Below are 13,618 nucleotides of genomic sequence, written 5' to 3' on the forward strand. Positions count from 1 at the left end.
TGGGGTGTCGGTCGGTGGGAGGCCCGATGCTGCATTTAATGGGGAGCGTGGGCGGTCACATCCAACCACTCTCCCCCACGTCTGCTGTACTGAATACGCCAATCCCCCACGCCTGCTGTACACAATTAATGCGGCGGATCCCATCGCATGTCCTCTCGCGGGGCCCATGAAGAAATACGGCTTGAACATATCTTCGATGGGCTTGAGGCTTATCACCTATCGCCCTGTTGCATCAGACCATGTCAAACCTACTCTAACCAGACGGGCATGAGAGGGTACTCAGAGGCTGGCCAGTGGGCGCCCCTACGCCTACTAAAGTTGGGACGTGAAGACCGATGGGACCGTCCGAGGGATGCATTTTCAACCCTCTGTAACATCAATTGTAGACCCATGATGGTTGCTTTCCATTTATTGTTTACGGGAACTTGTGATCCCATTCTGGGCACTCCCTGGAGGGCCTCCCCCCTGGTAGATAAAAGGGGGGGAGCACTTCATAGAGAGGGGACTTCGAACAGCCGAGAGATAGAAAAGAAGACCTTGTAACACAGAGAAAAACGAGAGAGCTAGAGATCCAGAGAAAGGCATTCGAAGATCATTGATGATATACTAGACACACAGGAGTAGGGTATTACGCCTCCGTGCGGCCTGAACCTGTCTAAACCCTTGGTGCATTCTACCAGCTGACGACGATCCATCCTGCCTAAGTCCTACACGCATTAACCCCACGTACGAGGTAGTTCCAGGCACAGCCCCCCCGGCCGAATCTCAAAGGGGGTCCCTCAGGATCCCTGCTTGCGGTGTTCATCCACCAACAGCTGGTTCAGGAGGCGGGATTTCGGCAGAATGCCGCTGATGTTCGACGCTTCCCGACGGCTGCCTCCTGCCCTTGGCATTTTTAGAGGTGGGAAGTGAGCTAGAGGTGGCTGGAGTCAGGGTGCACTAAAGGCTGAAGAGAAGGCTCCCAGTACTCAAGAATGACAAAGGCAAGAATGGCAACGGCAAGAATGGCGATTGAGGAAGGTAACGGTCCGTTGCCTCTCCCCTTTTCTATCGTTGGGAGTTCAAACGTCTTATTCCTCGGCGCAATAAGCGAGGCACGTCTTCCTCGATCCGCGCGAAAGCCTGGGGCGTCTCCCGCCTCGTCATCACCTTCCTCGAAATTCAAAAGGGCACATGGACTTTTGGCTCCTCCTTGGGTTATACCAAAAGCTTGGGCCTAAAAATTACAAGGCCCGCAAAGATTTCGGCACCGGGCGATAGAAAGCCACGTGGCACCAATGCTGTGATCGGCCTCGAAGAAATAGGGCCCCACCCGCAGTCTCTGGACCATCGCCTGCCGATGGGCCCGGGGGCTGCTGTCGGTGATATGGGATCCGGGGGTTCCCGAGTCCCGAGGCCAGGACAGCGCAGTGCCACATGGCGCCTTCCCTCAGGGACCACCTCCCCGAGAGCTCGAGGGAAGCCAGGTATGGGAGGGGGTGCTCGGGGCCAAGAACAGTTGGCCTCCGAGTACCCAGAGTGCCCCGGGGACCCGAGGGAAGCAAGGTCCGGGAGGGGGTGCTCGGAGCCAAGAACAGTTGGTCCCCGAGTACCCAGAGTACCCCGAAGACCTGAGAGGAGCCAGATCCGGGAATGGGCACTCGGGGGCCAATAGCAATTGGTCCCCGAGTACCCAGAGTACCCCAAGGACCTAAGAAGAACTAGATCCAGGAGTGGGCGCTCGGAGCCAAGAGCAGTTGGTCCCCGAGGATCCAGAGTGCCCCGAGGACCCGAGAAGAGCCAGGTCCGGGAGTGGGCGCTCGGGGCCAAGAGCAGTTGGTCCCCGAGCACCCAGAGTGCCCCGAGCACCCGGCAAGCCCCATGCCGGTGGATCCCGCAGGGGCTCCACGATGAGGTGTCGGTCGGTGGGAGGCCCGATACTGCATTTAATGGGGAGCGTGGCGGTCACATCCAACCACTCTCCCCCACGCCTGCTGTACTGAATACGCCAGTCCCTGCCGCCGCCTGGCACGAAGGCGTGGGCACAATTAATGTGACGGGTCCCATCGCATGTCCCCTCGCGGGGCCCATGAAAAAAGACGGCTTGAAGATATCTTCGATGGGCTTGAGGCTTATCGCCTATCGCCTTGTTGCATCAGACCGTGTCAGACCTACTCTGACCAGACGGGCATGAGAGGGTACTCAGAGGCTGGCCGGTGGGCGCCCCTGCGCCTACTAAAGTTGGGACGTGAAGACCGATGGGACCGTCTGAGGGATGCATTTTTAACTCTCTGTAACATCAATTGTAGACCCATGATGGTTGCTTTCCATTTATTATTTACGGGAACTTGTGCCCCGTTCTGGGCACTCCCTGGAGGGCCTCCCCCCGACAGATAAAAGGGGGGAGCACTTCGTAGAGAGGGGACTTCGGACAGCCGAGAGATAGAAAAGAAGACCTTGTAACACAGAGAAAAACGAGAGAGCTAGAGATCCAGAGAAAGGTATTCGAAGAGCATTGATAATATACTAGACACACAGGAGTAGGGTAGTACGCCTCCGTAAGGCCTGAACCTGTCTAAACCCTCGGTGCATTCATTACTACTAGCCGACGATGATTCATCCCGCCTAAGTCCCACACGCATTAACTCCACGTACGAGGTAGATCCAGGACCAGCCCCCAGCCGAATCTCAAAGGGGGTCCCTCAGGATCTCTGCTTGCGGTGTTCATCCACCGACAGCGCCCAGCGAGAACTTTGATGAACAACTTGCTAAAACTATGTATTAAGCTAATTGGGCAGTAATCTTTGATCTCCTAAGGCTCCCTTTTCTTCCTAAGCAAAATCATGAGCGACTCATTGACAAGGTTGAAACTCTTGCTATCTAGCGACCACAAGGCATTGAAAGCCGGTATGATGTCTGACTTGATTACCTCCCATGCCGTTTTGTAGAACATACCCGAGAACCCATCAGGCCCTGGAGCCTTTTTAGCTAGGATTTCCTGAATGATTCTCTAGATCTCAGCCTTAGGGAAACAGATGTCGAGTTCCTTAAGGCTTAGAGATGGGATGTCCAGAGAGTGCAAATTGAAAGCCAGGGACCTCTCCTCATTCGTGCCTAGAACCTCATTGAAGTAGTTGAACACCGTGACCGCCTTGTCATTCTCATTGACCATAGTTAGTCCCTGCACTTGAAGTGTCTCAATGAGGTTCTTGGGCCAACGGTGACACTCCTGCAATTGGAAGAACATTGTGTTGGTGTCACCCTTGGACAACCATAGGATTTGGGAACATTGGCGAGCTATGGTACGTGCCAGGGACGCCAAACCCAGGCACTTACACTTGAGCTCCTTCTGCAAATCATGTTCATCAGGTGAAAGTTGTTGTTTGTCCAGAGCGAGGTCTAGCTGGTAGACAACCCCTCTAGCTATGGCAAGCTGCAAACGCACATTGCCCACGAATTATTGGGTCCACCGTTTGAGGGCTTTTGCTGTATTGCGCAATTTGTAATCTAAAGTGCGGAAAGCATCAGTATTGTCAAACATGCATTGCCAAACTCCCCAGACTGTTTCCATGTACCCTGGAAACTGTGGCCAAATCGACTTGAATCAGAAGCAAGTTCATGTTTGTATGGAGGAGGATGGGAGCATGGTCGGAGCAGTCAGAGCAAAGGTTGCGCAATCGGTGATCCAGGAAGTCACCCTCCCACTCTAGAATGACAAAAACTCGGTCAATGCGTTCAAGAGTCAGGTGTTCGCGTTCGTTACTCCACGTATACAACCTTCCATGCAAGTGGAGTTCCTTGAGCTCTAGATCTTTAAGGAACTGCCAAAAGCGACCTATCGAGCATATGTGCAGCACTATTATTTTTTACCTCCGCCTTATATATCATGTTAAAATCACCACAAAGCATTCACGGCCCAATAACACCCTTGCTTCAAATCTCGAAGTTCTTGCAGGAAAGAGACCTTATCATGCTCCCTCTGAGGTCTGTAGACCGAAGTCAGTCACCATGACGACACGCTCGACAAGGGGACTTTGACAGTCAGCGAGTATTCCTTAAGCGTGATATTTGAAACAGCCCAAATATCAGCATGCCAAGCGATGAGGATCCCACCACGAGTATTCACAATAGGCAAGAAGCAAAATTGGAAGGCGACACCTAGCATATCCAACATAATAGTGTTCTCAGTTGCATTGAGCTTAGTTTCCTGAAGGCAAAGCAGAGAAACGCCTTCCTGATCCACAGTTTCACGAACTGCATCACGACGCATCCGGGCATTGAGTCCACGGACGTTCCAGACTAGAACAATTTTGGAGTCCATGGGGTTTGTAGCAACCCACCCCTAGCACGACCACGCCACTCAAACGGCCACCGCCGGCAACAAAGGCCTAGGCGAATCCCCAGGAGCTGCCTTAGGGAACAGCTCCCTAATTGTTGCCTGGCGTGAAGCAGACAAAGGCACCTCGAACATGCGCTTGTATATATTCAACAAACGTCGTAGCGTCGGGCAGTCGAGACTCTGAGGTAATGTCGAGGCTTCACATTAGCGTCCCGGTGGATTGGGACGCAGCAAGTGGCGTAGGAGAGGGCGCTAGTGACACTTCCGGAGAGGCAAGCACACGCGATCTCTCGGGGAAGGAAAATGTTCGCGGAGGTGGTGGGTAAAGGTGAGGCTGCCGAAGGGGCTGAGACAACGAGGGAAGACATGAGTTCTAATGGAAGCGCGAACCAGACAAGGCCACCCGAGAATGAGGACGCTTGCACTATCGTGCCTGGTGACCGTCCTGTTTGCACCTCAAGCATCGCAACGCATTACGGCAATCAGCTGCAACATGATCAGTGGAGAGGCAGTTGAAGCACCACCCAACTAAGTCAGTCGGCACCGACCGGGAGGACGGCTATGGTGGGTGAGGCATTCGAGACCATCGTCTGCGCTTCTTCACGACCAGCTACAAGCCATCGACATCAGGAGCTGAACGACGCAGTGGCGGGGCCCTTTCTCTAGTTGACAGCTCTGACGGTAGCTGGGATTCCTGCATGTTGTTGTTACCTTTGGTCATGTCGAGGAAGGACGGCAGCTAGGATGATGAAAGCACATCGGAGGCCAAGGAAGAGGTGGACGAGGGGTTAAAGAGCAACCAATCAGGTAGCTCCAAACCTAAGCTGGAGGGTCCTACCAAACCAGATCTAAAAGAGGTGGCATGGGGGTTGAGGTTGGACGATCCGACCAGAGAGGCTGACACCGAGACCAGGTGAGGTACCAAGAGTGGCGAGGCATAGGATGGTTCCGATGACAGAGGGGGGCTGTACAAAGCGAGCGCTCATCCCTCCCTTTTCACAACACTTCCAACTCAACCCTTTAGTTCTTGCTACCAATGGAAGAAAGACTAAAGCCATGTAGCTGCTTAGCACATACTACGTTATACACATAAATTTTTAATTAATTTTATCATATTTATAGATAAAAATATATTAGTCATATTTAATTAATAGACGTAGCAAATTAGATAGTGAACAAACTTACTCAAGTTAGGTCCCCGAGCCGTAACTTACCGAGAGCAGCGCGAGTGCGAGCAACGACCCCGTGCCAGCTGCCAAACGATACCTGCCTAAACTCTCCAACTGAACGTACGGCAAGCTTGTATGGGGGTACGTCCTTGCCGTAAACGTGGCATGGCCATGGCCAACGTTGCTTGCCATCATCGTATAACCCGAGGAAGAATTCGATGCTTTTGCACACGCAAGGTTAATCCAAGTGTTGGTCAAGACTGATTGGTCAAGGTAAGTTGGTTACTAATGTCTTTTTTGGGGGGAGGTGTTGTGTAATGCCCTTGTCTATTGTCAGGCACGATCATGCTGACATGCACAGTCAGCTACGTACATATTAAAATGCAAAAGCTAGAATAATTTTATTCCTTTATTTAAAAAAATGCTGACATGCACGTAAGCACGTTATCCCGGTAGATGCTAGCACTTTTGACGCAGACCGGTGGATTTGCGAATCGCGAGTTGGCGACGTAGTAAGAAAACTTGGTGAACTTGTTGCGCCCAACCTAGGGCACGTTGTAAACTTTGGTCTATTTGTGACCCTTTATTCTATAATAAAACGTGACACGCGTAGCTTTTGCGTGTTTGAAAGAATAAAAACTTGGCAACGAGTAGAAAAATCGGGCGTCGTTTCTGGATGTCGCTAATTCACGGACGCACGCTGGAAAGCTAACTAGCATGTGTCAACATTTATTTTCTTGATAATAGTGAATCTCGTGGTTATAAATTCTAGCATAATGTAGGCAGCTAATGTATTGGCTGTTTTTCCATGACTCCTCTTGTAATGTTTAGAGGATAAATTCTTCCATAGCTACCTGTGCAGAATCACAGGTGGTGACTACATTCGTTACAATCTTCATTAAATGTTATTGTGATTCACAATGGTTCATACAGCTTACATTGGCACTCACATGCAGGTCCATTCCCTTGCAAGAACGATCAAGAGCAGTTGCTGTTGTTTTTGGTGGTTTGAGCTTTGGAAGTGTCTTAGGGTATGTATTTTTAGAATTTTTTTGTAGGTCAATATGTTCGTGATCTTTTATACTACATTTTACATACTTCCATTTATACGCTGATGCATGTAAATGCTGAACTCAAAATATATAGTATTTTCCATCTATGTTCGGCTCTAAAGTCTAAACAGCGGCTTACATCTTTTCCGAGATAATTGATATGAGTACTATCTTAAGCTATTGTGTTTCTACCTGAATTTCTTGACGACCATTGATATTTTCCATTTCTTCTTTCAAGTAAAGAATTAAAAAAAGTATTCTGCTGTAAGTTCTGGGCATCTAACTTGTTAAATATAAAAATAAAGAAAATTCCAGCCATATGGCGTCGTAGGTCTTTCCACGATCCATTTACAGAATGAGCCGCGATCCATTCCAGTTGAGGCTAGGCTTTGGATCACGATGGTACTCCACGATCCATTCCCGTCTCATATGGGTCTCGGATCGCGAGTATTCTCCATGATCCACTCCCGTTTGAAGTTTTATTTTTATTTTTTAAATCTATTTTTTAAAAATATATAATTTTTTAAATTTTTTGCAATTATATACTCAGGTTACCCGGTTGGAAGGATGGCCTTGAGATTACGGTCCGTTCCGACACGAGCTGGACTGGACGACCCTCGAAAAATAATTTTATCAGATTTTTTTTTTTTTTGACACAAATCCTATCAGATCTGATCCATGTATTTACGACTTGGACCGTGTCCCATATTTCTTTTTATTTTTTCGTTTCAAAACGACGCGCAGCTTCGCCAGCTTCTTTCGGTCATCCGCTTCGGCTCCGCCGCCGGACCCCTGGCGCCGCCGCGCGCCTCTCGTCGGCTCCGCCTCGTTCGCCGCGCGGGAGGGCTCTTTTAGGCACGTTCTGTTATGATTATGTTGATCCGGTGCTGATTCGTTTCGATCTCATTCTCACTCGATGCCATTTCGACGTTGCAGTATCGGGCGGAGATGGGGCGGTGGCGCCTGGAGGCGCGGCGGGCATCGCGCCCAAGTCGTTCTCCGCGGCCTTGTACATGTGAGATCGATCTGCGACTCTTTGTGCCTGCTCATTTGGTGGTTTGCATCGTACGCAGGATGGTCCAGTGTGCGTGGCGACGCGGGAGCATAGGGGATGAGGGTGGTAACCGAGCTGTGGTAGATGGGCGACAGATTGGGTGGTGGAGCAATGGCTGATGCCGATCGGGTCAGTTTCACTTGTGTATCTGCATCTCTGCTGAAATCATTGTGAAACTTGTGTATTGAGTGGTGTACACTTTGTATTGTGAACAGGCCCTGTGAGTTCCTGAGTGCTAGGCTGAAGCTATACTTTGCATTATGAGCAAGGTCAATGAATTCGTGTCTTGTTGAGGTGTTCTGTAGTTAGCTTACCTCTGTCTCCGTGGATATTCAGTTTCAGTGCTTGCTACTGATTCGTCTGATGGATTGAAGCTGAATGTTCTGGATTTTGCAGGTACTTTATTGGCTGATGAGTGATTTGGATGTCATACTGGGTAGGGAAGCTCGGAGCGTTTGCTTGACGAGATGCCAATGGAACGGGCATGAGGCCATAATGGTAAAAGCTGCCGCTTTTATCCCTGTGTTGAAGTATACAAGTATTTGCCTCATGTCGCCCAACATATAGATAATGGTATCAAGGGTTGTCATTTTGTTGTTGTCATGGTCATTTACAATTATTGTCATCCCATGTGTTTGCATGGGCTACAATTTTCATTTGTGACAGTGTTAGTTTGATAAATATGGTCAATTAGAAAAGGATGATTCACTCATGCAGGGATGCACCTTTTCATCATCCACAGTAGAGAGAATTCATTTGACTCTTAGGCGTACGCCAGATACACTTTTGAAAAAGTAGTTCTGCACATCAATCATTTGTCATAACAGTGGCATTTTACTAAATGTGACAAATATTTTTCATGACTACATAATTCCACAACTTAATGTAATATAGCACCACTAAACAAACTATTTATTGCTGATTTGGTGTATCACATGCATAAGTAAACAAATTAAGCGGCTAGTTCATATGAGGCAGTGTCGGGTTAGCCATGACCTGTGCAGGCGGTAAACAACCCCCCCCCCCCCAACACACACACCCCAAGTGTTTTTTTCTCAGTCACATAAAACATCATTTGAAGGGTCAAGAATGTAAGTTTATAGCTATATTCGCAGGGTAAAGGATATCCAATCATTCATTGCAAATAGGAAGTGTATTACAAAGGAAATAAAGTTGATACGAAGTCAACATATGGCATTGGTAGCAAATGGCTTAGCGCTTACACGTAAGCAGTATCTCCCAAGGATATATTTGTTGGATTTTGGTAAGAGGGTCGCATAGGAGATATCAATGGATGCCAAGAAGTTTAATGCGATATCTTGAATCAAATCTTTCAGAGCTGTAAGTTTCGTCTTGAACATACGATACTTTTTAAATAAGGTGTTACCGTGTTCGGCAGCATCCAATCTCTCTACTTATTTGTATAATAGTTTGATAAATGTTGTTGTGCAATATCTAGATAATAAGTTGGGTGTATACATGTATGCTGCACAAAAGATTGTTCTCAATTATGACTAGTGCATCGTAGTAATGTTAAGCCCTCTATGTATTCCATACATGCAATTGGGAACATAAATGCATAGTCCCTATCTGATACGGCTAGATACATTTTTATTGTCACATGAGGATATTTGCACTGGACTTTGTGTTTTGATGAGTTCCTGTTGACCTTGAACAGTAACAAAGATCACTCATCAATGTGTATGATTGCCACGCGTAGCTTCATCAAAGCATTGCATGCATGCTTCGCATAGTTTTGACACCTGAATCTTCTATTCTTATTTTCCATTAATCAGAGAGTTCTATATATATTCCCTTTTAAGGCCCAACTCTTATTGACATTAGCAGATCCCAAGCTTTCCCCTTCCACCAAGAGTGAGAAGATTAGATCCTTGCTCATGGAGAAGTGCTAGATGGTTATGTTGTTCCGTTCCTGAATTCTTTTTTTGAGATTGAACAATCTGGATATAAGGTAAGGGGGGTGATGACTATGTTTTTTGCTTGACTTATTTCTTACCGATGCAGATCTCGACTGTCAGCTTTGATTGGATTGGTTATGCAATTATATCATTACCTTAACAACAGGGAATACAAATTCTTGGAAGTTATGGATCCAATGGCTATCCAAGAGTGGACATCCTGCGAAGTAGAGGAGTTCAAGGCACTCATTGCCAAGATAAGAAATGAAAAGTCATGTAACAGGATGGAAGCTCTTGCAAAGAGGTTCCCTGCAAAGACTATGCAGCAGTTGAGCGATCAATATGTTGAAGTCTTTGCGGAGATGCTCTGTGATGACATAGATGATGAGCCCAGCAGCGATGATGCGATTATTGACTTGAATGATTGGTACAAACTTCTAGAAGGAGACACACATGACTCACTTCTAGGCCCATCAGTTGAAACACCGTTGAACCAACCTTCCAAACTATTGGTGGTCGAAGCAGAAGGCAATCAGATGAAAATGCAACGATCACACTGCAAATCAACAGATAAGAGGAGACGGTTTTGGACTGCTGAGGAACACAGGTTCTTCCGTCCTCTTTTAATTGATTTTCATTAACTTGTCATTCCTGTCTTTTTGAAACTTTTTACTTTGCTGCTTATGTAGTTTTGTATGTGGTCTTGTTCTTTGTGTGTTAACTCACTAAAGAGATGCATATAGTACAAATTTATTTCTGTGCCAACCTGTTGATTTCTCACTATATCTGACGTTGATGTTCTGCTAAATGCATCAGAGTAGGTTGAGTTTAACTGAAACATCATTTGTTATGGTAACACACACCAGATTTTGTTTTAGCAAAGGTTGCTAGGCTAGGAGGGTTCACTTCCAAGTTTTTATGAAGAAAAAAGAGAGCCACTACTATATTTCTAGTAGAAGTTTTATTATTTGGATATTATCACCATATTCCCTCTAGTCTATTTTACTTGTTTAGAACATTCACACAGTCTCCATTTCTCACCTTTGAACTATTTTTCTTCTAATTATATGGTAGCAAAAGTTCTTAAAATGTATTCTGTATATGCATTGAGTTGATGTCCCATCTAATCCCCATGCTGTACAATACAGCCTCTCTTTGAATAGGGAGAAATATGTAGACAGACGCATGAAGGGTTCACCAATCCTATTTTTAAGGTCTCAAAACATTGCACACTCCATATTGTGTTTTTATGGACATGCGATAAAAAAGATGTAGGCATTTAACAAAAATTGGAATCTACTATCAACTAATCACCATTTTAGTTGCTACAGCAAATAATCATATGTATATCAAGCATGCTTTGTTGAAAAATCCTTTCCAGCGAGCACTTGTGTACTTAAATTGAACAAATTTGATCATTTTAGCCTTCTTTGAGACCTCTGGTGTCTGCTGTTAGCCTGTTATAATGATCTTCAGGTACATCACTAATATCCAATACATGTAAATGTGGTATCTTGGTAATATGATTTCAGTATTTTTATCAGGAAGCTATGCACAGAACAATACTTTAGTTATTCATCAAACAGTACGATATGGTTTTCTGTATATCTATTTTAAGAAACCTTGTGTTTTAGGTTGACATGCCAAAAAAAAAACTCGACTGGCCTAGGAGGAATTAGGTGGTGTTATATTAAGAAGAAATAGGCACCCAAATTCGAGTTGAAGAGGACTCAAACCTGGGTGGTAGAGGTGTGCACCCACACCTCCCACCAACTGAGCTAGGCTCAGTTCCTGGTTGACATGTCAAAGGAAAGACTTTTGCTTACATAGTATGATAAATATACCCTTCTAATAATTTGGCTCGTCTATTTTTAGAAACTTGATTTGGTCATCATTGGGAGGATATTTGTAGCTAGCATACACGGGCATTATTACCATGACAATTTCCTATAAGTGGAAGGTAGCAATACTTGCATAGTGTGACTATGGCAACTGTGTTCTTTGCCATTTCACTAAATTTGAACTTTCTTTTACTGCTAAGTGTTTGTACCGTAGCAATCCTTAGAGGTTAATTTGGACATGTGATATAAATAGTTGTATAAGATATGGGCTGGTAAATGTTTGCTTTCGTTATTGAGTCTAGAAAATATCTTGTAACTATTAGACCAAATAAGAGTCAGGTAACGTAGATATGAATATATGACCTTGCCTACGTCAATGCCCCTCTTACATTTTATATATCCATATGTTGTCAATAGAGCATACCAACATCCTTTTCAAATCGAAACATGTATTGTGGGGATTGTTATTATTCGCAAATTCCATTTGAGTCTCTCAAATGGAATTTCCTTTGATTATAGTGCTATAAAATTGTTCAAATGAATATATTGAGTTTAGAGCTGTCACTTCATTCCCTGGTAGAATGCAACTTAACAAGCTACCTGCACATGCAGGCAGTTTCTACGTGGTGTGCAGCGTTTGGGGCGAGGTGAGTGGAAAGCCATTTCTAGGTATTTCGTCCCTTCCAAGACCCCAGTACAATTAGCAAGTCATGCTCAGAAGTTTTTCAAGAGAATGAAGCAGAATGAGACGTATGACAAGAGGCAGAGGTATAGCATCAATGATGTCAAGCTGGTCAATCATGATCTGAGGATTCCACCACCAATTCCAACAGAGGACATGGATTTTCTGGATGATCTGGCACAAGGGATGCCTAGTTTTGGGCTGGCGGGTTACAGTCCAACCAAATTAGAAAGACAGATGGCACTTAGCAATCATATACTGGAGAGCCTGCGGTGGGAAGTCTCAAGCACCCCTTCACCCATAGAGCAGGGGAGTGATCTGCTTGATCAGACGGGAGGAATTAGCATAGAAAATATGAACCATCCTTCCCGTAGGAAAAGAACCAATCGGAGCCGCAAGAACAATAAAAGAGTACTCCCTGGTGCCCTCACTGCCCGAACCCCACCAGAAGTTCTGCCTTCTGGGCAAGGAAGCAACAGCGCAACCAACTTTACTAGTGAGATGGCGCCCAACAACCAGTACAATTTACACCCAACCATGCCACCATTCTGAAGCATGGTGGAAGCGCTGTTACTTGTTAGAGCAAGCAAATATACCCTGACTTGCTCTTCCAAGTCGATTATGTAAGGCTCGCAGTGGCCGGTAGAACTAGTATAATTGCCCGGCCACGTAATAAGGAAGCCGTGTTTGGCTTCACTAGCACCTGACTCATGGTGAGATGAGGAACCAGTTAATGTTTGCTTTATGGTACAATGATATTATGTGGACTTATCTAGCTACCAGTTTGTTCGAGACATACCCTTTGTTATATATTTGGCTGTGGTGTTGATTTATTTACGTATTATACGTTCTAACCACTACAACTTGTATGAGATTTGGGTGGTTTTGAATTCATGAAGTGCAAAGTTCTGGGCGAAATTTGATCCCTCTATGAATCTTTGGTAGTATCCCACTAATCTAAAGAAATTTATGATTTCTGTCATATTAGTCGGTGATTTTCAATCCGCGACTGCTTTGACTTTAATAGGACTCACTGCTACTCCTTCTATTATGATGTGTTCAAGGAAAACAACTTTCTTTAGCCAAAATTCACAATTGCTGAATTTGGCATAAAGCTCATAGGCTTTTAACCTTTCCAAGACTATTCGTAGGTGTTGTTCATGCTCTTTGGCACTTTGAGGGTAGATGAGTATATCATCAATAAAGACTACGACAAACTTATCTATCTTTTTCATAAGTATTTTATTTATCAAATTCATAAAGTAAGCAGGAGCATTAGTTAATTCAAAGGATATTACTGTGAACTTGTATTGTCCATATCGAGTTACAAAGGTTGTTTAGGTATGTCACTTTCTTGAACTTTTAGCTGGTAATAACCTAATCTCAGGTCAATCTTAGAGAAGAATTTGGCTCCTTGTAGCTAATCAAAAAGGTTATTGATCCTGGGTAGTGGATATTTATTTTTTATTGATACACCACTCCAGGCTCGATAGTCTACACAAATTCTAAGACTGCCATCTTTCTTCTTTATAAACAAGACTGGTGATCCCCACGGAGATGAACTAGGTCTAATATATCCTTTC

General features: G+C 45.4%; 1 protein-coding gene across 7 annotated transcripts; it reads left to right on the plus strand.

The window, feature by feature from the left end:
* Window positions 1–7,476: 7,476 nt before the first annotated feature.
* Window positions 7,477–12,854, plus strand: LOC133901210 (transcription factor SRM1-like). 7 transcript variants are annotated; one of them, XM_062342499.1, is made up of 7 exons: window positions 7,477–7,530; window positions 7,613–7,722; window positions 7,809–7,862; window positions 7,990–8,091; window positions 9,442–9,565; window positions 9,679–10,119; window positions 11,966–12,854. In XM_062342499.1, the coding sequence occupies exons 6-7, from the start codon at window positions 9,701–9,703 to the stop codon at window positions 12,585–12,587; spliced, it is 1,041 nt and encodes a 346-aa protein (XP_062198483.1). In that variant the 5' UTR covers window positions 7,477–7,530; window positions 7,613–7,722; window positions 7,809–7,862; window positions 7,990–8,091; window positions 9,442–9,565; window positions 9,679–9,700; the 3' UTR covers window positions 12,588–12,854. The 7 variants fall into 7 exon arrangements, with proteins under 7 accessions (XP_062198483.1, XP_062198481.1, XP_062198482.1 ...); XM_062342497.1 differs by adding an exon at window positions 8,709–8,934 and having other exon boundaries at window positions 7,483–7,722; XM_062342498.1 differs by having other exon boundaries at window positions 7,483–7,722; window positions 7,809–7,887; window positions 9,439–9,565.
* The last annotated feature ends 764 nt before the right edge of the window (window positions 12,855–13,618 follow it).

This window comes from Phragmites australis, chromosome 20, assembly GCF_958298935.1.
Source record: "Phragmites australis chromosome 20, lpPhrAust1.1, whole genome shotgun sequence".
NCBI lineage: Eukaryota > Viridiplantae > Streptophyta > Magnoliopsida > Poales > Poaceae > Phragmites > Phragmites australis.

Excerpts from the sequence above, each read along its gene's own strand:
- LOC133901210 (XM_062342494.1), top strand. The coding sequence starts at position 9,650 with ATGCAATTATATCATTACCTTAACAACAGGGAATACAAATTCTTGGAA. Across the intron at positions 10,120-11,965 it reads TGGACTGCTGAGGAACACAG|GCAGTTTCTACGTGGTGTGC; the intron begins GTTCTTCCGTCC and ends CTGCACATGCAG.